Source organism: Festucalex cinctus, chromosome 3 (genome assembly GCF_051991245.1).
Source record: "Festucalex cinctus isolate MCC-2025b chromosome 3, RoL_Fcin_1.0, whole genome shotgun sequence".
Classification (NCBI taxonomy): domain Eukaryota; kingdom Metazoa; phylum Chordata; class Actinopteri; order Syngnathiformes; family Syngnathidae; genus Festucalex; species Festucalex cinctus.
In genome coordinates, this window is record NC_135413.1 from 22,799,952 (window position 1) to 22,827,827 (window position 27,876).

The following is a 27,876-nucleotide window of genomic DNA, read 5'->3' on the forward strand; positions in this document are numbered from 1 at the left end:
GCATTGGATGAGAGTCATGAGACGAACAGAGAAAGTTATAACCACACAACCAAGCTTTGGAATTCACAGATAATCATTTCACTCACACAACCAAAGGGAAATAAATGTTTACATGATCACATACAAAAAGGTTAAACTAAACAACCATTGACCTCAACAGGCAATGCTTTCCAAAATAACTTTTTATTTTAAGAAGCTAGAGTGAGGAATAGGGGTGGGAACCTCACGATACGATATGATATGCGATACAAGGCTCACGATAACGATTATCTCACGATACAACGATACCGTGATTATCGATATACTGGTCAGGTAATAAATCCACGATAATCGGCGATACAACTAGTCAAGACATCAATTGATGTTTTATCCAATGCGAAAATAGCTTCTTTTTGTGCCTTCACTGAAACACAATATTAAAACTGGTGTCTTCTTCACAGTGAGTACTTTAGTGTATTTTTTTTTAAATATTCCTCAGAAATTGTGTGCTTCAAAAAGGTGAAACATAAAATCCGTTTTAAAATGTTAAAATTTAAGAAAAAAGCACATTTTTCATAGAAACGTATGCAAAACGGAGTCCGTTGCTGGACAGATAAATGTCTTACACAAGTAAAAGTAAGCTCATGAGTCTTCTTCGCCTAAAGACTTCTGTACATTTCCCTGCCACTCTTATGAGGTGCTCCCCCTAGTGGCCCGCTAAGTAATTGCTCAATAAGTCATAAACAATGGAAGTGGCTGTATATTAACTACAAATATCACGATACTTGCGTCGGCATATTGATAATGTATCGGGCGATATATCGTCACACTCCTAGTGAGGAATGAGCAAAGAAATAAAGAAAAATTACAAACACACATTAATAATTAGGCTACACCATGGAAAACTCAATTTTTCACTCACCATCGGCACTGGGATGAAAAAACGCAATGGCAAAATGTTTTCTATAATAATGGATATCAACTGCACTCATAATTGTCATGTCTGGTCCATCAGCCGCCATGACGTTTGTTTGAATTTGTCGAGACACATGATTAGCCATAATTCCATACAATCAGTAGTGGCAGTCGTGCATCAGCACTAAAGACATTTCATCTCGCTCGCTCGCTTTCTGTTCAGCTCTCCAACAATAACACCTCCCCAATGAAAGGAAATTCCACCGCCTTCTCTGCCCTCGGCTGAAACGCACTTAATCCTGCTCTGGTAATGAGGTCACCTCGCAAGCTACATTTCAGCCCTAGGATTTGGTTTGATGGGGACCTCTATGCTGGGTGAAAGTTCCAAACGGTACTACTTGAAAGTTCATGATATATCGAGAACCACGTCGCTACTCAAACCAAACTTCCAACATCAGCCGACGTCGCCTCAAGTGGAAGTGACAGCGTGTCTGCAAGACACATTAGCACTGGGAGGAAATTGGAGGTAAACAGATACAAAAATGCAATCGCTGCTGGAAGCGGCCAGGCACAGGGGGCAGGAAATAAACTTGTATTTAAGCTGATTACCCGAGCAGAGGCCGGGCCTCTTCGGGAGGCAGCCTTGTCAGACTGGCTGTAGTGTTCGTGATGGCTGGCTGGAGGGGGGACATGCAGAGCTCTTAATTGGGGCTGTATGCGGTATCGGTGGCTGGCCAGAGCGCTGGTGATGATTGCTGTGAGCAGGTGGCCGTGGTGGCAGCTCCACGCGGGCCGTCCCGGGCCAGCCTGTCTGTTCTTGTCAGGGCCTGGAACACTGAGCAGACAGCTCCTGAGCCCTGCGCTCATTACGCCAAGTTGCCCACCCGGTTGCCTAGCGACGCCCCCACAGCCCCTCCATAACACTTCCTGCCTGGTCCAACAATGTAACCCGGAGTCATGACAGACCGCTTCAACTTTGTCTAGTAATGGGCGAAAGGTGAACACGCCACTTTTGTCAGTATCCTCTTTCGACAGCAAGTTGTGCACATTTATCATCTTACAATAGTCAAGGACATTTTGAAAAAGTAACCATTATAGCTTCATATTTACCACTGATTGTTTTCAAGAAAGACCTATATATCCCCATATATCAATTTCTCTTGTCCTTAATTTCAAATTTCTACTTTCTGATCGTAAAACGGCCAACGTCGTGAGTAACAATACCTTAAAATAAGTCCCGGTATCGGCCTGATACTAATATTTATATTGCATATTGTAAGAACTGAATCATTCTAGCTCCTTAAATAAATTTTTAAATGAATACATTTTTGTATTAGTAAAAAGATTCAAGAGGATTTCTGATAACACAATGAAGACAACCTGTATCTCAAATCCTCTTTCACCATTGAAATGAATAGAAAAGCCAGTAATATGTTCAGCTTCCCAAAATAATTAAAACAAAAAGTGTTAAAATAACACTTTGTCATATTCACTTTATAAAATATATAACAATAACACAATTACTTATTAAAACTGCGGGTGTCTGTGACTTGAACACTGGAGGGCAGTATAATGCAGGCAGAAACAGGCAAACGAAAAAGACTTTCACAACAACTGAAATTGACTTAGTAAATTGTGATAATAGTAATTTTTCCACATAGAGTATAGAAAACACACATCTGAGTATTGTTATACTGTCTTTACGTGCTAATGTATCATTGTGTTAAAATAAACATTAGTTTAGTGCTGTCAAACAATGATATACACAATACTGTCACAATAGAGTAAATAAAACGGAGTTAACCAAGTTATCTTACACTTTAAATAACCTCCAGAATTGATGCTTTAATTTTGTCATCCCTACTTTAGTTAAACAACCGTGATTATCTATGCTATTCATGACAACATATCTATGGCATTTTGTACGGCACATTAGCATTAAGCTAGTGGACGGTGAAGTTAATTAATGTCAACCGGGAGTGGCATTAAATAGCTTGAGGCTTCTTTTTTGAATAATTATTTGCAATCTGCAAAATACTTGTGAAGTGAGTTGAGTTCACTGCCCATGCAGTGCTTGTATCATGAAAAACTTGTAAATGAGGTTACTTGTATTTCAAGGCAACATCGTATTAGCATAGAAAAATACAATGTCTGTATTGCAGATGCTAGCAGTTACTCTGACAAGCACATACAATGTTGAATTGTTGTGATTGTATTGTATTGTCGTTAATGTTTTATGTTATGTTTGTTTTGTTGTGTTTCTGTAAAGCAATTTGTGACAGCTCAGGCTGTTTGAAAGCGCTATATAAATAAAGATGACTTGACTTGACTTGATACAAGACCCTTAAAAGTTTCAGGTGAAAACATTTTTGGATAACACAGAGATTTCTTTTTATACAGCACACGTTTCCTGATTCAGTGGAATTTTGATGAGCTTCACGAAGTCTGAACGAACCCGCCATGTTAAGACTCACTTGGGAGAGCGGCTTGTGCGACGTGGTCAGAAAACTGTGGAACAACATCAATTTAAGCGCAGCTTGTTCAACCACTGAGCCTCTATGATGATTTTTTAAAACAGAGCACAAGTTTAGACTTTAGCTGTGCAATGAGATGAGATATTTCATCCAGCCACATAAAAAATGACAAGTTGGAAAACTATCAAAAGCAACAATATTATCTGATATGCACTCACCAATCTGGCAGTAACTGATGACGAGAGATTATGGTTTGAATAAGCACCAACTTTTTATTACGGCGTGTCTCTAATCACGTTAATTTAATCCAATCAGCAATAAACTGATGACACGCAGTCCCCACAGTGATGCCGGCAACCCGAGTGCAAGAAGTCAACATGAAATACATCATAGCCGCAACCCAGAGGCTCACAAACATAAAATAATCATCCAAACCAGTCCAAGTTAAACTATCCTGCGGTGTTGACCTGGTCCCTGAAGCTGGACTATAAGAGGAAAACTTCATTTATCAATGCCAAGAGGCAGTGGAAAAGTTGAAAATGGGTTATCATTAGTCACGGGCAGCTCGCATGTCTGGAATGTCTCAATTTGTACACTCAGGATATCAGACAAGATGGGTGGTGTTCGCGGAGATCAGGACCACTCTCTCGAAGCGGGGCGATCAAAGCGTTCACACACAGCTGTGTCTTCACTGGGTTTGCTAGCGTGAGACCTCGCAGTGGAAGTGCCTGTAAGTAGATGGTTTTGTCACCGTGTTCACACATTCCTCCAACTGATGAGTCCTCTCAACCCTGCGCCGCCATTAGCATAGGCCCTTTGTTAGCAAAGGAGTGACAATCAGGCGGAAACTTCATACCGATCCAACATAATCTTTCAGAAAAGAATGTGAAGAATGCGCAAATGCCTTTGTTGCCAGTATTTGCTGTCGATGAAATGATAAGACTCTTTTCTTCTCACACCAAGTAGTGGCACACTTGATTGAAAATGAAGGAAAATGGAACGCATTCTTGTTCACATTCTGAACAGCTGCATTATGTTTATTAACCTGACAACAATTTTGATGAATCTGCTAATGTTGTTACATTCAGACTGAGACGATAAAGCTGAGTTTGATTCACGTTGAAGTTCAGCAAGCAGTACAGCTTGGCGCCATTTTTTTAGTTTCACTTGTAAAGTTTTCCAAAAATATTGGCCCATGTCAGCAATCTTAGTGTTACCGTATGTTTTAGGGCTAAACATACTGTCCATTCACTGACTCAAAGAATTATCTTACATCAAAATAGGTGCCAATATTCAGTATTTTGACGAATAGCCGCATCAACATACTTTAAAAAGCTGACGGCCAGTAATAGATGAATTTAAAACTGTCACTAACTATTTAAATTTTCAGGTAATTTTATACGAGATACTGCTGCAACTGGAAACTCTCTGTACCTTCTGTTTTTGTTTAAAATTAAAACTAAGATATGTGAATCATTTCTTAATAGAAAACAGATGACCTCAGAAGACTGGCTCTAACCATTCTGCTGTGTTAGATGTTGTGATTCTTCAGCTTTTTGAGTCATTTTCAAATAGCTAGGCTATGTGAATGTGAGTGGGAACAGAGCAAAGCATTCTTCATTGCAAGCAGAAGCAATTCTTCTTTGCAAGCAAAGCAGTCTTCATTGCAAACAGAAGCAGTTCTTCATTGCAGCAAATATATATATATATATATATATATATATATATATATATATATATATTGTTTTTTCTTTTTTTTTTCTTTTTTTTTTGGGGGGGGGGGGTTAATGCTAGAGTATACAGAAAGCTTTGATACAGCTTCTGACATGAAGAGGTCGCTGAAAGCAAAGGTAGTTATTACAAAACCGGCCAGCAGGTGGCAGATGAGTATAAGAGATCAGCCAGAGCCATGTTGCAAGAAGTTCTTTTTCCCAGTGTTTTCAACGGGTGTCTGAATAATGATGAAGGAAGAGACTCTAATCTTTCTTTTGGTAGGTCCCATGTTTTTATAGCAATACAACATAATATTCTGTGGACCTTGCAAAATCAGTCAAAATCGAGTAAAATAGACTTCAGTGAAAATGGCTGGGAGTGAATGAGTTTAAAATACAGGTATTTTCAAAGATTAAAGATAACAACAATAATTTAACAAGAGAAAATATTTCAATAACATTATGCTTAAAAAGATTTCAACAAAGTTGGAGTTGGACTGTGTATTTTTTTGTTAAGTTTTAACACTAATATTTTCCCTTTTTCGTGAACATGGAATATTGAAATATCGGTTATCGGCCTCCTTGACTACTAATAATCGGTATATGTTTTGAACCTGAAAAATATATATATCGGTCTGTCTCTAATCTATGCGTGACAGAGTAGGATTTACTGTTCCAACTGTATCCTGGAGAACCAACTTCAACTGTACTACTGGATCGAAAAATATCTTCTGTGTTAATTCCCTCTTTCAGTCTGAGGTAAAAGGAGTCAAAGGGATTTATCTTACCCCATTCCAAAGCATCTTTCATCACCTTATGTACGGAGGCAATTGGGTGTTTCTAACTGGCCAATAGACAAAAATGATAGATGGAATCATTACAGAAAGCCAACAGCAGAAAAATAATTTTCTCCTGGCTGGTCTGACATTACAAGCATGTTTAACTTGAGGTATCAAGGGAGGCGAAGGACCCGCCAAAGAACCAGCCTGGGGAGGGCTACAATATGAGGGAGTAAGTGAGAGGAAAGGAAAGTCATTAATCACGCTAGTCTTGTTCTGGTGGAGGTATCCTTGCTGGCTCCATGGGGAAAGGCCAGCGGAACAAGAACGCTCTGTACGGGTGGTCAATTAGTTTACAAATTTCAGTTGTGATCGAGGACTTGATCGCAGCTCTGCTTCCAAACTGCCGCCCACTCTGCCTGAGCAAACCGCATCGCGTCGGGCGGCCAAATCCTCATGCCGTGACCCGTGGCATTCCCCAGCCTGCAGCATCCATTTCAGCCCGGCCTCGATCGTTTTACTGCGGTTACATTGGATCGCCTTACATCCTGGATCTGCCAACGCGTTGGGCCCGAGTTCACTTTTCCAGGCATCTGTCTTTTTCTCAAAACACGCACGCTGACTTTCCCACTGCCATGAGATCAAAACATTTTGCGAATCTTTTCCATTTTTGCACAGTACCTCTGCTTGAGCGTCATCTGAACATGGGACACAACTATATTTTGATTGTGATAGTCATAACAGTCACCTAGCTACACCCACACACAGTGCTGATGAAAAATAAAAACACTGAAACGCACCCCAGTGCTGTAGTTCATCTATGATTAACGCTACTATCAATCATCCAATGATCTAGTGACAACGTGTCCACTGGGATGGAATAAGTTTCAATGTGCAGTCTTAAGGATATAAGATCATACGTCTTAAAAGTACTTCTTACTCGATGGGTGATAACAGAACACAAAAATAGAGCTCAGATCACATCTAAAGCCGTACAATTAAAATTCATTCATTATTCACTGAGAAATGAACGCCCCTTTCCTCACTCTGTTCAAAATGGCCATTAATGGTTTACCATTGGCAACCCCAAAAGTGATACCAGGTATAAATATTTCTAATAGCTACTAATTTTCTGAGCTGATGCTACTTTACATATGTGGGTGATGTAAACCACTGCTGGCCGCTCATTGGTTGAGCAGATTTGTGAGCACCATGTCATTGTGGTAAATGCTACAAATGTGAACTTCCATGCTAAAGTTAGCTTACACGGTTCGACTGGATGTTGCAGTAAAGAGAGTAGACATCAAGTACTGGATTCAATGTGTAATCAGGTTTAAGTAATCCTGTAACAGCACTTATTGACAACCAATTGTAGTAAAAAATAAAAAAAAATAAAAAAGTTTTACTATGGCGTATTTTTAACACACTGGACATTCAAAACATGCACATACACACTATACGATTACATTTTGTTTTTAAAGCCAAAAGAACCTAAATAAGAGCTAATTGCTCTTATATTTTAAAACCAATTGCCATCAACATTGGATTATAAACATTTTTGACAAGTTGAGGTAATCTCACATATGCATGTGCAACAAAATGGGGGATAAATTAGACAATAAGCAACAAAATATCAACTTTAATGTTTTGATGATGGTGCTGTCATGACCGTGGTTTGCCTTTGTGTTAATTGGGGCCAGGGTTATGTCCGGGTCATGACCGTACGGTCAAGTGTCTGTTTTGAACTGATGTAACCAGCATCTGGTTTCAACTGGTAAAACGCTATGTGATGTCAGGAGCTATCTGATGTCAGTAGTCTTTAATCTCTTTATCTGGTCAACAGCCAATCAGATAATTCCATGTCAGTCCTGCCACAGCCAATCTGATCGATTCCCTGTCTATATATGCCTGACTGAGAAGTGTGTTCTGTCCAATTTTCACCTCTGCTCCTCTGTGCAACTTTCGTTGTTTCTCATCTAGTCAAGGTTGTTCCACGCCTCTCGATTAGAATAAATAGTTAAAATCTTATTTGTTTCTGCGTTTTTTGGGATTCAATCTCAAAATTGCACATTTCATTTTATCTTGCTACAAATTGCTACAAGAGGAACATGAGTACTCAACTCTTGAGTAATCACATTACTGATACCACTAGTAGTTCTGATATGTAAAATTACCAGCCCCCCCCCCCAAAAAAAAGATATCCCAATACGGTATAGCCTTTTTCCTTAAAATTGCAATAAATTAATGACAATTTTCTCTGCTTCTCATTTCTAGTTCCTGACGGTAAAACAGCCGCAAGAGTATCAGCCTCCGTCACGAGTACTGATACTTTGAAATAAGGCCGGGTTTTGGCCTAATACCATTACCTGGTATCGGTACTCACACATCCCTAAAAGAAATCTTTATGATTATTATTATTATTTACAGATATAATCAAGTCAACTTTAATTTTAAAGAGAACCTTTATTAGTCCTATAATGAGGCCATTTATGATGGATTTGGGGGTTTTAGGTTTTCAATTTGCATTAATTAACATGAGTATTCCCAACAAATATAATAAAATTGATGTTTGGTGCTAAAGTTGTATATAGCGCTGATGCATCCATATGTTACACGTCTCTCATACGTGACGATGAGAGCGGACACAATCTTGACAACACAAAAGTGTGTGCGTGCAAATATGCACGACCATACTGTATGTGTGTGGGAGTTCGGAAACGGATATGTAAAGGCTGAGGTAGTTCCTTGGAAACAAAGGCCCCCGAATCACATGAGTCTTTCCTTTCACAGGCGCCCGAGGCTCCCGTCCACCTTGCTGGAACGCTTTGAGAGAGAACATCCTGGAGCTGCCACCCCCTCGTTTCCCTTCACCTGACCTAAAGCAATCAATAACGCGCTCGTTTGTGGAACAGCAGCAATTCCTACGGCAATGCTGTCATAACGGGTGCTTTGGTTTAGAAACTGAAATGTAGTCAAGTTGAGGGGGGAAAAAAAAAACATTACAGCATGGTCTCTCAAGGTATCATCTTTCACTCAGGATAATCAACTTTCCTCACTCTTCATCCCGACGCTCGGTTTTACAGGCCCGACTGCGCTGTTCAAAGGTCACCCCCACTTCTCTTTTATGTTCCCCCGCCTCCTTTCCTCCTCTCCTTTTGGGAGGCCCCTTTTTCCAACACGCCCAGCATTCCACAGACCGTAGGCGCACCTTCAAACGCTCCACAAGCATAGCAGACGGTCGCTCGCAGCCACATGTGGGGCGACTAAGCTGCCATTAAGCCACGCTGGCGGCTTTGATTGGGGAAGGAACTATGCAGTATGTGTGATGACAAGGAGAAAGCAACTGCGTCCGGGGTGATAACTGCGTCGCATTAGCCACTTCCAAGACACCATACCGAAACACGGGTGCCACAGCGGGGAATCCCGTGTGGGTGCTGGAGAGGCCGGCAGCTGCGGTGGCCGTGCTGGCTTCTCAGGGCACTTCTTCACCTGACCTCCCCAAATCCTTTCAGGTCGCTGCTACACTGACACGCAGCTCCAGTTTCAGTCTCCCAAAGCAAGGCCGAGTGCGATAATAATTGAGAGCTTATAAATTATAGGATTTATTTTCACAATTAATGCAATACAGTGGAACCTGTAAAGCAATGTACACTAGTCATTTGCTGCTCAACTGTGAAGAAAATATTAATCCCGATTAATTTGGTAATAACTGAAATCATGATTAGGACAATCATTTGTTTTTGGAACAAAACAAGAAAATGTTTAAACATATTACAAATATATATATATCAAGATAAATAAATTTATTTGAAACACTATAAATTCCTTTTGGACCAAACATAATGTATTAAATTAGTCATTTAAAAAAAAAAGTGCAAATATATAAATTTAAACAATACAAAATTAGTATTAATAACCTTTTATTTTCTTATGATAATGCCAATTTTGTAATTATGGAGTGTGATAATTGAAATTGTAATTGAATTTTGATTCATTGAACAAGCCCTAGCGGGGGATTATGTTCCAGAACTCCCCGTGATTGATGAAAATCTGTGAAACATTCATATATTTTATTATTTACAGGACTGTCTCAGAAAATTAGAATATTGTGATAAAGTTCTTTATTTTCTGTAATGCAATTCTGGATTCATTACAAATCAACTGAAATATTGCAAGCCTTTTATTATTTTAATATTGCTGATTATGGCTTACAGTTTAAGAAAACTCATATCCTATCGCAAAATATTAGAATATTTCAGTCATAATCATAGTCATAATCAGCAATATTAAAACAATAAAAGGCTTGCAATATTTCAGTTGATTTGTAAAGAATCCAGAATGTATGGCATTTTTGCTTATTTAATTGCATGACAGAAAATAATGGACTTTATTACAATATTCTAATTTTCTGAGACAGTCCTGCATGTATAAAGATTTGAAAATCTTCATACATAACAGTACAAAATACGCATGTAATGTTCAGGTGCTATTTATGACCTCTTGGGGTCACCATCCTCACATTATACAGTGCAGTACTGTATCTGTGACTTTGAATGTGTGCGGCTTTAATAGACAGATTGGGTCAGGATAACCAAGTGTATAATTAAAAAGACAAAAGACAAATCTTAAATTAAATGATGAGTCACATGACAGATCTTAATTTAACATTTGGAAGATATTGGCAAAATTCCATCATTTGACTTTTGAAATCCATGTCCTCCACCCACCTCAAAAATAATATTTATATGAAATATTGTGATTAACTTGGATGCTACCGGGTAAACATAGATGAAAATTGACAGATGATATCACAAAACTCTTCTTATGACTATGTGCAAAATGATCGAAAGGTTTGGCGCAGCTTCTACTTCCAGCACTTCTATGATTATTAATGCTAACATCTGGATGGGATTTGCCAAGGAATCCTATAAAGAGCCTAATAGGCTTTTCTCCTCTAACATTTTTTGGCGACTGTTTAAGAGGCGTTTCAGATCTTGTTCACGTCAATGAGCACAATCTGTGATGTATTACCTTTTCACTTGTTCTCCTTCAATGTAATGGAGCATGAAGATTGATGAAGATTTGCATGCAGGCCTGTGGAGGAGGGGATCAAGACAGTTATAATGTAATTTAATTACCGTAATATACTGACATTGCATCCACTTACAATTCTGAGGAAAGACAATTAGCATACATCAACAAGATGAAAGTAGCATGAGCCAACACATCCTAGCTTCTGGGGCCTAGCTAGCATGACCCTTGCGCTTTATAAGTAAGCAAGTTAAAATCATGAACCACTGAACATTTGTTACAAATTAGCTTCACTAATGTCATAATGTTACCACTTCGGTTTGAGAAACACGTGGACATGTATTGAGAGTCAAGCCCTGCTACATAAAAACAATTATTGGTAAAACGTGAACTACTGTGTTACTTACTCTTTGCTACTGTTGAGGTAACATTTATTTCGTTACTGTTGTTGACCACGAGATGTCGCCAAACATCAAGCCAAGCTGGCGCTGCAATTATGTACATTTTATATGTCGTACATTCATTAGTGACTTCATTAAACATGTTCTTTTCTAGCGCTAAATTTAGAGCTAGAAATGACTTATTTGTCAAACAAAACTATTAAAGGGGTAACGAATGGGAGGTAAGGTAAAATCCTTAACTTCCCTCGTTAATCGTGTTTTAAGGCTGGTGAATAAGCGTATTTCATCAAAAGTAATCTGATAATATCGAAAATAAAAGATGTAAGCAAACTACCACCTTCATCGTTAGGTGTTAATTAAAGTCCTACGACGACTTGGAAAGCAAATACGCGGAAGTGACGTATGAATATAGGAAGTAAACAGGAAGCGAAGTTTTGCTATTGTAGGCTGGTTGATAGATCGCTATTAAAAAAAAAAAAAATAGACGACTTGCCAGTGTCTTCTCTCATCACCTATTTCTGCGTTAATATGCAGCTGTAAACGCGATTGCCAACAAAGGTAATCTGATATTCTACATTGGGGAACGTATGGGACATACGCTGTTATTTTGAGGGCTACATTCATTCGGAATTCAAAACAGAATGTTTCCATTTTAAAATCATTGTGTAACGTTACAATTATTCTACTTGACACCGGTTTAGTCGTGTTTGAAAATTAAATCAATGCTGCTTTAAGCTACGCAACGCATTTGCTGTTACACAAATAGTTCCATCGTTGGAAAATAATGCCATCTTTTGTAATCGTTATCTACAGTATCCGTCATCAATCTTCACTACTGTTCATTCGTACTGATTATGTGACCCTATTGTGCAACTGCATTCTTTGTACATATACATTGTATACATTCTGTGTCAGAAAAGTTCCAGGACTGTCGTCACGGACGATACATTTCAAATCCAAATTGCAAGATTTTTATCATGAAATCCATCCAGATTCTTCTTCTGCTACGCCTTCATGCACTCTTGGAAGGATTCTTCAGGGATCATCATTATCTAAACTTTCTATCATCACCATGGCCATCTTGATGCCATCCACATCTTCAAAACAGGACCCCTTTATAACCCCCCACCCCCTTAAGCTTGACAATGAGGACAAAAATAAGAACACGCTAGGTCGGGTGAGTAGGTTGTTGCTCCAACATTTTCCTCGACCAGGAGCTGTCAGATGTTCAAGGCATTGTGAGCAGGCTCAGGTTGTCCTGCCATAACTCTCGCGCAATAAACAAAGCCAACTCCTTCACAGCGCCAGTTTTGGAACTTTTCTGACACAACTTGTGTATTTATATATGCATTACATGCAGTATACTGTATATTGTTTAGCTATTGCTTACTTACGATCTGCATTTGCTTGTCATTGTGACGTGTTATGACAAAGTTTAATCTAATCTCATCTAAATTCAATTTCAGTTTGTGGAATGCTGGTGTAAAACCAGTAAAAAATGCACAGCCGTCTACAAGAGTTAAAAAAGGAAGAGGAGACTCTCCTCAAAATAAAAGTTATGCTACAAGACCAGCTAAACAGGTTAAAGGTGAGCTTGAGACTTAAACTGCGTTTTATTTGTGGTACCAGTGGTTTATATGATACATTTTGAATTTTCCATCTGTGTTTTAGTTTGAAGAAGGTGCCTTGAAATCAATCATAAGAGCTCAAACTGAGGAAGCAGAACCTGAATACGCATCTCCAGAAACTGAGGTATCGTACCAGGAAGTGTCAATTCTCCAGATACGATGCAAAATCTAATGACATGCAAGAGTTTTATCAAAGATGTTGTCTACCCTCAATTCTTAATTTCTTCAGGATGTCAACCTTGACGACGAAAACAAGATTAACTGCACCAAACTTTTGCTGAACACTGCTGCTGATTATGATATGGAGGAGGAAGAGGAAGAAGAGGACGAAGATGATGATGAGGAAGAGGAGAACGAAGATGACGACAATGAGTTTGGTTTTGTGCCTGATGGGGATTATGAAGAAGAAGATGATGATAATTATTGAGCTGCTATAGCTTAAGACTGAATGTGACCTAAATATTTAAACAATCCAACAAAAATGTTAGAGATGTGTTTATTTGTCCACTGTGTTGTATTTTCATTTGAGAAGTTTAAATTATTGTTACTGAGTTTGTGGTTTGTTGGATTCATGTGTGGTGCTCATATTACCTGGTGAAAGACATTAGGATTTCAGTAGGTTTTTCCAGATGTAGTTAGAAATGTCACACCAAAATAGCCAATGTTTAGGTGCTTCTTTTCTATCAATTTGACTATTAGGTGCCACTCTTCAGCTGAAAACCACAAATCACATGTTGAAATGTGCCTGTTAGCATTAAAGGGTATGGCTGGGCCATATATATATTAAAAAAAATACCATAAGCACAAAATAAACATTTATGTATGTTTTTATGTTCTAGAAGACAATTTTTATTTACATTTGTTACTCATCTGCATTTTACATTGGTGTCAGTTATGATAGTAGATAATTTTCCTATTAAATAATGTGTGAAACCATTCTTGTTCAATTTGTCTACAGCCAATGGCAATGTTTTAATTCTCGCTGGACCCGAGGCCAATGGGTTATGCAGTGTAAACACTTTCTGCCAACAAACCGTTCAGCATTTTCTAACAGCTACAACAATGCAAGCAAGCCTCACAATAGAAACAGCTTTGAAACTCATAGCGGCGCCAGCACTGCACACGCGTGCACTGCTACAGGAGGCAGGCCATAGAGGAGCTTTCTTCTATACATCCGAACAGTTTTACGTTTAGTGGGCCGAAGTCCCAGGAAGGAAAGAAAAAAACATTTGAACTGGGACTGGACTGAGCTCACACCTACAAATGACCTCCCCATAAAGGTAATTGTATTGAGATTTGTCAAATTTAAGTGTTTTGTGAAGAAGCATGTTTGGAAGCTTTATTTGAGATGGATGTCATACTCCTTCCTAAAAGGTATAATTGTTTTTTTTCTTAGTAAACAGAGGTGTTGTTTTATATGGGTCGTTGACAGATAAGTTTGTCCGATGGTGCCCATTTTTATGATTGATCATGTAGTCGGACTTAAAATTTGAAATAGATTTAAAGACAGGAGTATCTATTTAGGTTTGTTCTGTCTCTCCTATGTAAAAAAAAGTAGTCATATATGGACATTATGCGGTATGATCTGAAAATATATATATATAATTGTCCAACAAATATAGGCCTATATTTTTAGTATAATTTTACTTGTGTGGCTAGCTATTTTGTTTTGTTTAGATGGCTAATTGTTAGCCTCATAACTTTGATTTAAGTTGAAAATGTGATGTGATGTGAGTGACCAACTATCATTTAAATTGTAGATAGTAGTAAATAATAATAAAGAATAAATATTTTAAGTGTTTTTATAATAAATTAACAGTGCTGGTGCTGGGTCTGAAAATCTTTATCCATCAATAACCCATATGCAGTGTAGCAAATAAATTATAATAATACTGTAATCCAAAGCATTGTGGCGCACTTGTGTCACTATAAACGTGAAAAGTGTTCTAAAGTATTAACATACATTACTTTTTTAATATTATTTAATTTCTTGACCAAAAAAAGGTCTGTATTAATTCTCATTAGCCTCAAATTCTGTAAACATTTTGAAAAATGATTAATATTCTGTGGCGTGGCGAGATTGGCGATTAGGCCTAAATATCACGTTTATGTGCATAACCATGTTTTTTGCTTACAGACGTGAAATCATAGTCGTGCGAGTTCTGTCAGCCTCAGCAAGATGAGTTCACAGCCCATCGAGTTTGAATGGGGGAGTTTGTTTTGGGGACGATGGACCCCTCACGTGCTTCTATGATATTCGATTGTCTTCTATACGTGAACTCTTGGAAATGTTAAAATAAGACATTATGTGGACAGAAGTGGAGAAGAGGCCGACCCCAAGTAAGCTGCAAGCTGAAGAATACCATGTGGTCTGGCTGTGCGCTCGGCGTGTGCCATGTGCTTGTGTTGGTGCTGTGTGTGTCTGCGACTGAGGACTTCGACTGGACAAAGAACGACCACGGCTCCTTCTATTATGGCACTTTTCCAGCTGGTATGACGACCAATACGTATTAACAATATTTCCACAATGGGGTACAGTATATATATGCCACGGGAGAGGCGGGACGTGATTTTGCACATCAGTTTGTTTCCGGTTCCGGTTACGACCCTTGGGCCTGCTTCAAAAGTACTTGTGCTTCCGAAAGAAAAAAACAAAAAACAAAAAACTTGTGCTTCCGACTTTGTGCCCTTCGGTTGCGCGTTCGCAACCCGGACCGGAAACAAACAAATGTGCAAAATTACGTCCCGCCTCTTCAAACCTTACCGGTGTTACCCCCGAAAAACTGTGTACCCCCTGCCGCGTTCTCGCATGTTTTTCAGTAAATACCTAAAGAAGACACGTGTTTCTGAGTTTTAGAGATAAGGTTTTGTAACAACAAAAATAATATTTAGCGCAGATAAACAAAAGAAAAGCAAAAACACGCTCGCATTCTGCAATGGACTCTCGGTGCGTTCAATGACCACCCAAATAGGAACTACTTTTGGGTTTTTTTCTGTTTCTTTATGGTTAGGAACAAGTAACATTTTTGAAAAATCGCCACTTTTATGTGGTAAAAGTCACAAGATCCCACGGCAGGGGATACACATTTTTAGGGCGCATAACCACTTTGGCAAAACACCTGCGAATAATCGCTACCGATTTATCAATCAGGATTTTCGTGGGGTGCCGGCAGTTCAGCCTATCAAACAGAAGGAGCCTGGGATAAGGATGGAAAAGGCCTGAGCATCTGGGATGTGTTCAGCCACAAGAGGGGCAAAATTCAACAAAATGACACTGGGGATTCCTCTTGTGAGGGTTACTACAAAGTCAAGGTAGGAGGATCCGGAGATTAGCACAAGACTCGTTTCACATACAATTGATTGATTCTTATCTTGGACAGGATGACGTGGCACTGATGAGAGAGCTCAAGCTGAACCACTATCGCTTTTCCATCTCTTGGCCTCGACTCATTCCCACAGGCATCAAGTGTGAGCAACTTGCGTGAACTACTTTATAATATTTTGGTTACCTCATTTGCTCCTTTTAATTCGAAACTGCATGGTGGCACATCAGGTCTCTTAATCACAACACATGCACACCAATAGTAGGCCTACTAACACTATGATTGTGCAAGTATACTTTATGATGTATTTTTTCCCAAACTCAATTCCCAGCTGATCATATCAATGAAAGAGGAATTCAGTACTATGACGATCTGATTGATCACTTGCTGGGCAGCAAGATCACTCCTATTGTGACTTTGTACCACTGGGATCTCCCGCAGGTTGGCGCACATCCAGTACAAACCGAGCGCAAAAAAAAAATAATTGAGTCCCTTGATTCTGTGGGTTTTTTTTTTTGTTTGTTTTTTTTTTTAGGTCTTGCAAGAACGATATGGCGGATGGCAGAATATAAGCATGGTCAACCATTTTAATGACTTTGCCAACCTGTGTTTCGACAAATTTGGCAACCGAGTCAAATATTGGATTACATTCAGCAATCCATGGGTATACATTGCTTACTTTGCATTCAACCGTATTGTACATTTCTCCTGTATAAGGCCTGGCATGCTAATATGTCATGTTTGTGTATAGTCTGTAGCAGTGGAAGGCTATGAAACAGGTGAGCACGCTCCTGGATTGAGGACGAGAGGAACTGGAGCATACCGGGCTGCTCATCACATTATCAAGGTAGGATTAGCGATGAGCAATGCATGGGCTTTCTATTGGGACGTACAGTACCACCACTATCAAACTCATCCCCCCCGCAACAGGCTCACGCTAAAGTTTGGCACACGTACGATACGCAGTGGAGGCCAAAACAAAATGGTAGACAATCACTCTTTTGAGCACAATGTATATCTCCTAGAGTCCACTTTCTGAGCATTCCCTTCTGCATCTGCAGGTCTTGTGGGCATCTCCCTGACAGCAGACTGGGGAGAGCCCGTCGACATCAGCAACCAGAAGGACATCGAAGCAGCCGAGAGATACGTTCAGTTTTCCCTCGGCTGGTTTGCAACACCCGTCTTTCACGGAGACTACCCTCAAGTGATGAAAGACTACATTGGCAAGTTTACAGCACAATTTAAAGACAAGTAGAATTATCCCAAGCCAGAAGACTTCCAAGGTTATTTTAGTTAACTAAAACCAACAAAATAACTAAAACTAAAATTCAAAAAACATTTTCGTTCACGAAATAAAAATAAAAACAAAAATGCTTGAAGATGTCCCTAATTTTCGTCTTTGGTAATTATGTAACACATGAGCATTTGGGGTTGATTTTAAATGTGATTTAAGTATATTTATTACAATATTAATGGAATAAGGACGTTTGAAAGTGCGTCGCACAGAAGTGATGTCACCGAGCAGCAGCCAATAGAAAAGCACCTTCAATACGTAACTTATTTAGCCATTTTGAGCAGTAAGAACATAATATTTTGTCTGTAATTAATGTAATAACGTCATATTTTATGCACAATTAATACCTTGAAAAACAAATTTTGTCACTTGCTGTCAACTGAAGATGACATCACACATGCTCAAGAAACAGGTAATGACCAATCATGGTTCGGTTTGCTAACGTCACATGACTAAACCCAGAAAACAGGTGAGCCATGATTGGTCGTTATGTGTTTCCTGAGCACCTGTCGTTTTCAGTCGCCAGCAAGTGGCAAAGTGTGTTTTTCGAGGTATTAATTGTACATAAAAAAGTAATGAAGTTATCAAATTAATTCTAGACAAATTATTAATTTTTTTACTGCTGAAAATGGCTAAATGGCTCGCCGTGCCTGCTTCTTCATTTTTTCATTGAATAAAACACAATGCTTTAGGTAATTTTACCATGGTATTTATTAAAACTTGCACACAAGTAATGCATTTTTAAAAACGAAAACTAATCCTAAAATAAACTAAACAGTTTTGAAATAACTAAAACAAATAAAAACCTAACAGAGTTGCCCTGAAAATAACTACCGGTACATTAAAAAAACAACACAAAAAAACGAAATAAAAACTAACTATAATGAAAATTACGAAACTATAATCATCCTGTTTTTACCAAACCTACATCCTCATCTATGTCTTCTTTGTGTCAGTCCTGCTTGTACGTTAACAAAGAGGGATTTGTGCACAGGTAGGAAGAGTGTCCAGCAGGGTCTCGGAGGATCCCGCCTGCCTACATTCTCCCCCCAGGAGAAGAGCTACATCAAGGGTACTTGTGACTTCCTGGGCATCAGTCACTTCACCACGCGCTACATCACCCAGAAGAATAACCCGTCGGGCCGCGGCACCAGCAGCTTCTTCATGGACCGCGATTTGGCCGAGCTGGTTGACCCCCAGTGGCCTGACCCCGGCTCGGAGTGGCTCTACTCTGTGCCGTGGGGGTTCAGGCGCGTGCTCAATTTTGTCAAGGTGACTGATGGTGAATGTGTCAACTTATATAGACCAAAAAGGAATACTGCTTTGAATGTTTTGTTTTTTTAGACTCAATATGGCAACCCAATGATTTATGTGACTGAGAATGGAGTCTCTGAGAAGATGCAATGCACAGAGCTGTGTGACACCTGGAGAATACAATACTTTAAAGACTATATCAACGAGATGCTAAAAGGTGAACACGCTCCATATTTTTTTTTTCTCTTGGTATTGTGCGCATAGCAAAAAAATGAATTTCACTCTCATCTCAGCCCTCAGGGACGGCGTGAACCTCAAAGGTTATACGGCATGGTCCCTGCTGGACAAGTTTGAGTGGGACGAAGGCTTCAGTGAGAGGTTTGGCTTGTACTACGTGGACTTCAGGAACAAGAACAAGCCTCGCTATCCTAAAGCTTCCGTTCAGTTTTACAAGCGCATCATCAGCGCCAATGGATTTCCAAATCAGAGAGAGGTATGTGAGGCAGTCACGGTGATAAAATCAAAGGAGTCTAATCTACTAATCATTACTCTACAAATACTGACATCAATATAGTATGTTGTCAACAAAATTCAGACATGTAAAAGATTCATTCTTTAAAACTATATTAACCCATTGTTGGACACAAAAAAAATGTAATAGGCAGACAATGCAGTACTGTACATTAGGAGACAAATTGAGGGGGGGTGTACATGTGGTATTATCATAGTTAATCGTCAGGCCAAAATCTTGTACTCCAAATTCGGCACTTTTCAGGCGACCCTCAAAACGGCATATTTGTTCAACCATTAACATTGCATCAAAGAGAGCAAGTCATTTTCAACACTTTAGATTGGTCAACAATTCGTAAAAATGACACCCACACGCCTGTACTGACCAAAAGTACAGATTTTCGGGAAAAAAAAAAAAATGAAATTTTGCTGAATTGTGGCCTTCGGTCTTTTCACATTCATGTTCATAATTATTAGGGAAAGTGAGTACCGGTAGCAGGTATTATTATCTGGCCATTACGGAGCCTTAGTTCATATTGGTACTTGCAACAGTCGTGGAAGTTTTACAATATGGAACAAGAATTGGAATGGAAAATTAACATTAATTTCAGGCAATTTAAAAAAAAAAAAAAAAGATACTGAGATACATAGCCTAGTTGTTTAAAATGATCTGTCATTGTTTTTTTTTTTCAGAAATGTTATGTATAAAAAAAATATATATAAAACCGCATTTTTTTCCCCAATAAATTTAATTTTTTATTATTTTTGTTCAAGTGTTAAGTACTCGTTTTTAACCCTACAAGTAACCAAATAGATTCATTGGCCTCTTTAGCACCCATTCAAAAATAAAAATAACCATTTATATAATTTTCTTTTTTACAAGCACCCTTCCGTCATCATTTCTGACTGTCTACATCTGAAGAAAGCAGAAATATTGTATCCCAGTGTGGATCCTACTGTAAAATGTTATATTCGTATTGTACAATTCCAAGGTTGAGAACTGGAGGAGGAAGGCTGTGGAGACGTGCTCATCAAGTAACCAGCTCCTTGCTGCAGGTCAGTCTGCTTTTTTTTCTTCTTTTTTTTTTTTAACAGCCCCCCCAAATAACTAACAACTAGCTGGGGTAAACAAATAAAGATTCTGGCCTAAAATGGAAAACTTCAGAGCTGTTACATAGAAATTCCAACCTGACTTTTTGAATGTGACGTTTCCTCTCACATGAACCAATCATTGGCACTCAGCACAACTCATTGTTGTGCCAAGGACAAATAATAGACAACTGCTACCAGCAGTAATACACTTATTTAACAAGTTACCTTGGCAGAGAGATGAAGTAAATTCAAGTAGTACAAACACTAAACTTAGCAAAAGAAATCTGAGAAATCTTCTTTGTTTGCCCTCCCAGCTAGAAGAAAAGCAACGGAACATGCAGAAAAGCCAAGGGTTTGGCCTGTGCATGATGAAGTTTAGAACTTGATTGAGGGTACAAGTCTTCACTTCAAAGTGTGTCCTTTTGTTGTCGTTTGCTTCGCCATTTTACTAACAGTTCACTTGCATGAAGTGTGTCTCATAACCATGAGTCAATATTTGGCCACATTTACGGCTTCAAGTAACAAAACAAGTCGGCTGGAGAAAAGCATGATGGTGCAAAGCTGCTTGTTGCAATCGTTCCTACTAGATGCAATGCAGTGCTCAAAGGGTTATCAATTATTGTTCATCAACTCTGAGTTATTTCTCTTTTTTTAATAGAGGATCAGCGGAGTACTGCTGCCAATATTCTAAGACTTATACATGGTAAGACACCACCTGTGCCCATAAAGGGATCAAATAAGGACAATCAATAAGTATTTCTGACAACCCTTTGAGTGCTGCAACATGCTTTTTTTGTTGGCAGCGTCTAACCCAATGTATACTTGTAAGTTTCTAAAATAGTCTGTGTTTTTTTTTTTCCCCCAGACCCGCTGACCAGCCACATGGAGATGGTCACTGAGATTGTTGTTCCGACTGTGTGCACGCTCTCCATCTTACTGAGTGCCGTCTTCCTCATGTTCCTGCTCCAGAGGCGGAACTAAATGGTGCAACAATCACAACCCCGCAATACGCAACCACTCAGAGGAGAAGTGAATCAGATATTTAATGGATTGTGTGTTCACATAAATACGTTATTTTGGATTGGATTTCAATTTGACGTGGAATCGGTGTTCGGAATAACAAAAAGAGCTGCAAAATTTTGAATCTTCCCATTAAAACATTGCTGTGAAATAGCCGCACTGTCTTGTTTTTGCTTCAAGGTTGAAAGGGTTACAAGGGAATAAAAATTGCTGTCTTGTGTAAATTCAGGCAAAATTGACATGTCTGCAGCACACCAGGGTGGAGAAGTAGAGATGTTCTGTAGTGTCATCGCCCACTGTTTTATTTGGGCAATCTAAAAGTGAAGGATGAAAAATGATGTTACGTACATTACTGGTATTTCCATTTGGATGTGTTTAAGTGGGCAAAACTCACCAGCTGCAAAGACGATGTGATCAACGAGTGGTCTGTCGCTGACCTGGAAGGATGTCTTCACTTTATGAGGCCCTTGCCCACTGGACACTTCCACTCCCCACACAGCTGGATGCTCACTGTAGTAAACATAAAGACAACAATAGGGACATCAGCATCATCTAATCCATGGGTGGGCAAACTCGGTCCTTGAGGGCCGGAGTCCTGCAAGTTTCGGATGTTTCTCTTCTCCAACACAGCTGATATATGATCAGCTCATCAGCAAGCTCTGCATAAGCCTGAAACCGATCCTGTTGATTGGAATCAGCTAAGTTGAAGCAGCGAAACATCCAAAACCTGCAGGACTCCGGCCCTCGAGGACTGAGTTTGCAATGCAATAATTCCCAACCTGTGTGAGGTCATCAGGTGTGCTGCAAATTGGACAGAAATTATTATTAATTAAAGAAAAAAAAATGTAGTGTCGCATATGACCCAGCTAAATGGCATAAGGTACAAATTTCCTGTACCTTTTGCTAGCTTTGAGTTCCACTAATAAGGCCGCATTTTATAATAAGTACAATTGTGCATGTCAACTTATTTTCTCTCAAAAACGTATAAATATGTCTTTTTTTTTTTTTTTTTTTTTTTACCACGCTCCCAAAGACAGAGTCATATGTATTTCATGTTTTTTTTTTAATCTATTTTTTTATGCTAGAGCATACGGAATGCTTTGATGCAGCCTCTAAACTGAAGAGAATGCTTGAAGCAATGGTAGTTATTACAAAAACGGTCAGCAGGTGGCAGCAGAGTATAAGAGATCAACCAGGGAGGGTCATGTTGCAAAAACCTCATTACCCCAACATTTTCAACAGGTTTGTGAATAATGATTAAACTTAGCTATATTCTAATGCTAATTGCTGCAAAACGGAAACAGACAGAAATGCACTTTTTTTTGTCCCGATGAAAGAAGAGACTCTAATCTTACATGTCCATGTTTTTATAGCAATAGAACACAATATTCTATGAGCCTTGCAAAATCAGTCAAAATCCAGTAAAAGAGCCGGAGCGAAAGGGGTCACGTCAGTGAAAATGGCTATGAGTGAATGAGTTAAGACAAAATCCTCATTAACACATTATTCATACTTTTGTGACTTTTTTTGTTTTGTTTTGCAGTGTGACGAGAGATTTTTCTAATGCAAAACATGTGCCTGGTCAAACGAGACTAAATGTGCAAAAAAATAAAAATAAATTCATTCTCCCTTGCCAAAACTACCAAAAAATAGTTAACAATTTAAATCAAAATTAGCTTTTGTACGGATCGGTGTCTTCCTTACTTCTGGTAGAAATGAGTGATCAACGCCGGCTTGATTTGCAGCTTGAACTCCTGTGTCTCATCATAGGGGGATGTATTGTAGTGCTGTAAACACAACCTATAAGAATGGAGAAGAAAAGACTGGAGAGTCAAATTCTAGTGAGGGGTTTAAAAAAAATAATAATAATGCAATGAGAAAACCTGACTTACTGTGTAAGGAGGAAGAGTCTGTCATAGGGCAAATCTATGAACGTCCTGCAGATCACAACTACTTCCAGGAGATGGTGCAGTTTCCTCAGTCTGATAACCTGCTCCTGCAGATCCACCTCAGTGCTCAGGTAATAACTCTGTGTGGAGTCAAAAATATATATATAAAAAATAGTCTGTATCTGCTCTACATCAGCTGGTAAAATGTCTCCAAGCTTACCAAGTTTTTTGGCGTTGTCAATTCTTGCCCTGAGAAAAAAAGGGGGGATATCGTAAAAGGCAATGTGTTTGCGCCACAACTTCAAACATATACGATCTCTCAATATGTATCAATGACTATAAGTGTTTTTAAAGGCTGACGTTGGTCTTTTTCAGACACACTAATTTAGACTGAATGAACACAGTGTAGTGCACTCCATTTTACCTAAACAAACCACCTAATCAAACATGCCCATCCCTTGCACACAAAATCCTGTGTTGCTGGGAGTTTACCAACGAGGTAGTTGAAGTAATCTTTCCTCATCTTGTCCAGGCCCATTTCTAACAACATCTGGACAGGCGTGTGGCCCGTAAGCGACACATGCTCCATCTTCTGGTGGTAGGACTGCAGGATGAGCTTGCTGAGAGAGCTGCTATTGTCTCTGTGAATCTGGCGGGAGCACAAACAGTATCAATAGCACGGCAGTCAATGACGCAGCCTGTCATTTCTCTTTGTTTAACAGTCGAGCGAAGCCTTACCCACGGCTTGATGTAGCCGTAAGTCAGCGCCTCGATGACCAATTTCAAGCTGTCTCCAATGTCTCGATAGCACGCAACACCTGAAACATGTTTATTTATTGACACCTGAATCCACATGAATCCTCGTTATCCAAAAATGACGGAGTCACGGAACTGACTCACTCTTTCTCATGCGAACCCACAGCTGCTCCACAAAATCCAAATCGCCTCGTTCCAGGAAAGAGTTAAAAAGCGGATGGGCGATTACAGGGTCTGTCTTTAGGAAAAATATGATCATCATTACACCCTGCTGTATGCATATTGTGATTTGTTCAAAATTATTTTTTTATAAATTCAGGGGTATTGATAATTGGGAAGAAAAGGTTTTTTTTTTTTTTTTTTTTTTTTTTTTTTTTAAAGGGAACATTTTGTATTCATTTTGCAACACTTTATAAAGTCTTTTACCAACTTAACCCCTTCAGACCTGCATTTTTTTCGGCTGGCCATTTTTTGTTTTTTGGAACTGATTTTGACTCTTTTTTTCCACATAAGAACAACATGGTTTTTTTTTAGGGGGGGGGGTTCTCATATTTTTATTTGTTATAGTGGATGCCAGGATAGTATGCTTGTACTGTAACACGTTGTAAACTTACCAAGCTAATATGTAACATTTTTTACATGCACATCATGCAAATCAACTTGCGAATATGATTGGTTAGCTAGGATCCAATCATGAACCACAAGTGTTGACATCATCCAAACTATGCGTTTTTATTGGTTGAGACACGCAAATATGTCATGTCCACTGCAATCATCTATGGGTCTGAATGGGTTATTAAAGATGTGCATTCACTGTAAGTCAAAATGTATGAATAAATCTGGTCTTAACTGTTCATACATTGTGTACATTTGCTACAATTTGTCAGTGTTTTTCTCTTATATCCAAAAAGATTATTATTATTATTATTATTATTTTACCCCCTATAGCAGGGGTCTCCAAGTTGGGTCCTCGAGAGCCCCTATCCAGCCTGTTTTCCATGTCTCCATCTTTCAGCACAGCTGAATCTAATGATCAGCTCATCAGCAAGCTTTGCAGAAGCCTGATAACGATCCCGATCATGAATCAGGTGTGTTAGTGGAGAGAAACATGGAAAACAGGCTGGATAGGGGCTCTCGAGGATCGAACTTGGAGACCCCTGCCCTATAGAAACTCAGACTGTTAGATATTTTCTGAAAATATGCGAATGCTTTACTGTACCTCTGTTGGTTTGGAACCCTGCTCCAGTTGTGACTTTATGGGGTTCTGTAACTCTTTTAAAAAAAAAAAAAAAAAAAAAAAACAAGGATTGTCATAGTGTCAATCTTGTACAATTTGTAAAAGGAAGTACCGGTAAATACCTTCAAGGTATTCCTTGACCAAATCCACTGCTGACTTGCTTTCCAAAGGATCCATCCACTCCATCTCACCAGTTCTTAAACCATCAGCAAGAACCTGAAAGAACAAAAACCAGGAACAGTTGAGAATTGTGTGGTGACAGAGTTAAACTGTTTTGCTACTTTTTCTTTTTTCTTTTTCTTTTTTGAGGGTGTGACTAAAATGATGCCCTGTGATGCACTTGGGCCTCCTTAACTACAAAATATTATTTGTTGCAGGGACTTTTATTACGTGTGTAGTGTACAAATTCTCTTATCACATTACTGGAAGAATATGCATACCTGAAGAAACTGAAGCTCCCTGAACATTGCAAACATGGGACTCCTCATGTCTCCACTGGCAACTTTGATATTCTGCAACATTGTAAATGTTTTTTTCACGGTGTGTGTTACAGTTTGAGAGCAGGGTGACATTTTGATGTGAATTTAGCTTACTAGTGTCGCTGTAGAGGACAGCGGGGGTGTCTCGAGGACATTCTCCACGTGGCTCCACTTGAAATCCACTGTCACTCTGCTTTGTGATTCAATTGTTGTGTTTTCAACCATAGTGGACCCAAACATGATGAACTGAGCACTTCCTTTTGTTGCCATCTAGAGGCAATCACAAAAGGAGTCACATCCCGTAACAGAAAACTCAAATTGGAAGAGGTAGAATGCTGGTTTACCGTGGATGGCTGGTGCCTTTTCTTGTGCTCTTGTTTCAGCTCATCTAAAGTTAGGAGTGCACCTTTGTTCACAACAGGTCCTAGACGTTAAGATGGAATTTAAAAAACAAGACAAAAAAAAGTCACACATCATGATTTCATTCTGTTTTGAGATGAATTAAATATTTCGGCCATATACCTGTGCATGTAACAGAGTACAATTTCACACCAGTCACTTTACTGGCCATGCAGACACCTTCAGCTCCAAACCAGGTTGTATGAGCAGGATCCGACATGTCACATCTTACCCACAAAGGTCGTAGGGCAGGATCATCCACAGCATGGACGTTGACATTTTGAGATAACGTGTACAAAGACAGCAGCTGCCTTTGAAATAAAAAAAAAAAGACAACAGCAACAAAACAAAAGAAAAGATTACAAAAACTTTCGCTTTGTGGCACTAGATCAGGGGTCACTAACATGATGCCTGTGCAGTGTGGACCAAATAGCTTACCAGGTATTTCCTAGGAACGGTGTACAACAGATCATTTGGAAGTGTAAATACATGCAGATTTATGTAAATAAAGTGATACATACCGCCGGTATAGATTGGCTTCCCAACTTGTTCAATTAGTGTTCAAAATCATATTATAATTACATGATTAGTGTCTTCACATGAATATTTTAGCAAATTTGTTGTTTTAGAAATGTGCAGCAGGCCAGCCCTTTCCATGTTAAGCTATTGATAATAAACTATTTTATCTAGCCAAATCATCTAGTGTGAGGGTCACCAACCTTTTTGAAATTAGAATGCTACTTCTTGGGTAGTGATTAATTTGGGGTGTTATTTTATTTATTTATTTATGTATTTTTAGTGGAAGCACCTTGCTTTTCTGATGGTGAGAGGCTGTGGTGCCAGTCCAGTTTGAAGGGTGGTCAACACATCGCCAACTGAGCAGTTTGATGTCTCAAGTGTCGACTCATCATCAGAGTTGTTTAGTTTAGGAACCTATGAGAGAACAGAAATAAAATACATAATATTAAAAAGCTCATGTTTCAGTTAAGTTTTAAGTATGGGCAAAAAAAACAAAGACTTTCTTAAATTGAGAAGTTCTCACAGCTTTTTCACAAATGAAGACTTCCTGGTTCTCGCAGTCCAATAAATTCAGAACTGCAATACTGTCTCCATCCTTTTTCAATATTTGGATCTCATTCTGAAAACAAAAGGCAGGCTTTACAACTTAAGAAAAATATTAGAAGAATAGCATACTAACAGTAACAAGCAAGCAAAGTGTATTAAACCGATGGTGTAGAAATCTCACTGTCGTCAGAAATTGTAATTACCTCATACGTGCACGAAGGATCGTTTTTATCTTCTTGAAGATCCCTATAAATAGAAAACCACGAACGAATAAAATTCATCGGTGTCCTTTACAGCTAACTGCTATCAAAGGAAGGCTTTTCTATTTAGACATTCCAATCCAACAGCGAAACCCATGCAACGAAACGTAAAACTCACCTGAGCGAATTAAAAAACTCTTTCACACTCGATAAAATTTTGGTGGCCATAAAAAAAATAGTTTGTTGCCACTTCAAGTTGGCTGCTGCTGTTTTGATTTTGACTGTCGCGCGCTCTGCTAAAAATGACGTCACGAGGTCACAGTTCGAAACAAATAGCAATCCTTTCAAATAAATTATGAATTAAATAAATAAATAATGGAGAAAAATAGTCGGCAAATCTGCGTTGTTTTGTTCTGATTATTGAAATTAAGTAATTACA

General features: G+C 38.9%; 4 protein-coding genes across 7 annotated transcripts in view; 2 read left to right on the forward strand and 2 right to left on the reverse strand.

The window, feature by feature from the left end:
• Positions 1-11,312, reverse strand: part of smad3b (SMAD family member 3b) — a 141,747-nt gene extending 130,435 nt beyond the window's left edge. Inside the window, exons 1-2 of the mRNA XM_077516761.1 lie at positions 11,298-11,312; positions 10,891-10,953 (exon numbers count right to left, since the gene is read on the reverse strand). The gene's annotated coding sequence lies outside the window, so the exon portion shown is untranslated. The remainder of the gene's footprint in view (positions 1-10,890; positions 10,954-11,297) is intronic.
• Positions 11,313-11,701: 389 nt separating this feature from the next.
• Positions 11,702-13,855, forward strand: snapc5 (small nuclear RNA activating complex, polypeptide 5). Its single transcript, XM_077516769.1, has 4 exons — positions 11,702-11,849; positions 12,758-12,879; positions 12,963-13,043; positions 13,149-13,855. The coding sequence occupies exons 2-4, from the start codon at positions 12,790-12,792 to the stop codon at positions 13,344-13,346; spliced, it is 369 nt and encodes a 122-aa protein (XP_077372895.1). The 5' UTR covers positions 11,702-11,849; positions 12,758-12,789; the 3' UTR covers positions 13,347-13,855.
• Positions 13,856-13,999: 144 nt separating this feature from the next.
• On the forward strand, positions 14,000-21,567 carry lctlb (lactase-like b). Of its 4 annotated transcripts, none has more exons than XM_077516752.1 (15): positions 14,000-14,199; positions 15,236-15,410; positions 16,071-16,231; positions 16,300-16,387; positions 16,574-16,683; positions 16,778-16,906; positions 16,994-17,089; positions 17,173-17,227; positions 17,304-17,469; positions 18,535-18,808; positions 18,881-19,007; positions 19,111-19,283; positions 20,293-20,356; positions 21,051-21,095; positions 21,258-21,567. In XM_077516752.1, exons 2-15 carry the CDS (start codon positions 15,284-15,286, stop codon positions 21,371-21,373), a joined length of 1,731 nt encoding a protein of 576 aa, XP_077372878.1. In that variant the 5' UTR covers positions 14,000-14,199; positions 15,236-15,283; the 3' UTR covers positions 21,374-21,567. The 4 variants fall into 4 exon arrangements, with proteins under 4 accessions (XP_077372878.1, XP_077372881.1, XP_077372877.1 ...); XM_077516755.1 differs by lacking the exon at positions 21,051-21,095 and adding an exon at positions 20,707-20,784 and having other exon boundaries at positions 14,002-14,199; positions 19,084-19,283; XM_077516751.1 differs by having other exon boundaries at positions 14,002-14,199; positions 19,084-19,283.
• Positions 21,411-27,764, reverse strand: zwilch (zwilch kinetochore protein). Its single transcript, XM_077516756.1, has 18 exons — positions 27,616-27,764; positions 27,441-27,483; positions 27,215-27,310; positions 26,981-27,105; positions 26,296-26,483; positions 26,118-26,197; positions 25,888-26,043; positions 25,735-25,806; positions 25,417-25,510; positions 25,277-25,329; positions 24,202-24,295; positions 24,040-24,119; positions 23,794-23,950; positions 23,522-23,550; positions 23,305-23,441; positions 23,117-23,212; positions 21,807-21,922; positions 21,411-21,726 (listed from the first exon to the last, which is right to left on the reverse strand). The coding sequence occupies exons 1-18, from the start codon at positions 27,663-27,665 to the stop codon at positions 21,638-21,640; spliced, it is 1,755 nt and encodes a 584-aa protein (XP_077372882.1). The 5' UTR covers positions 27,666-27,764; the 3' UTR covers positions 21,411-21,637.
• Positions 27,765-27,876: the final 112 nt, after the last annotated feature.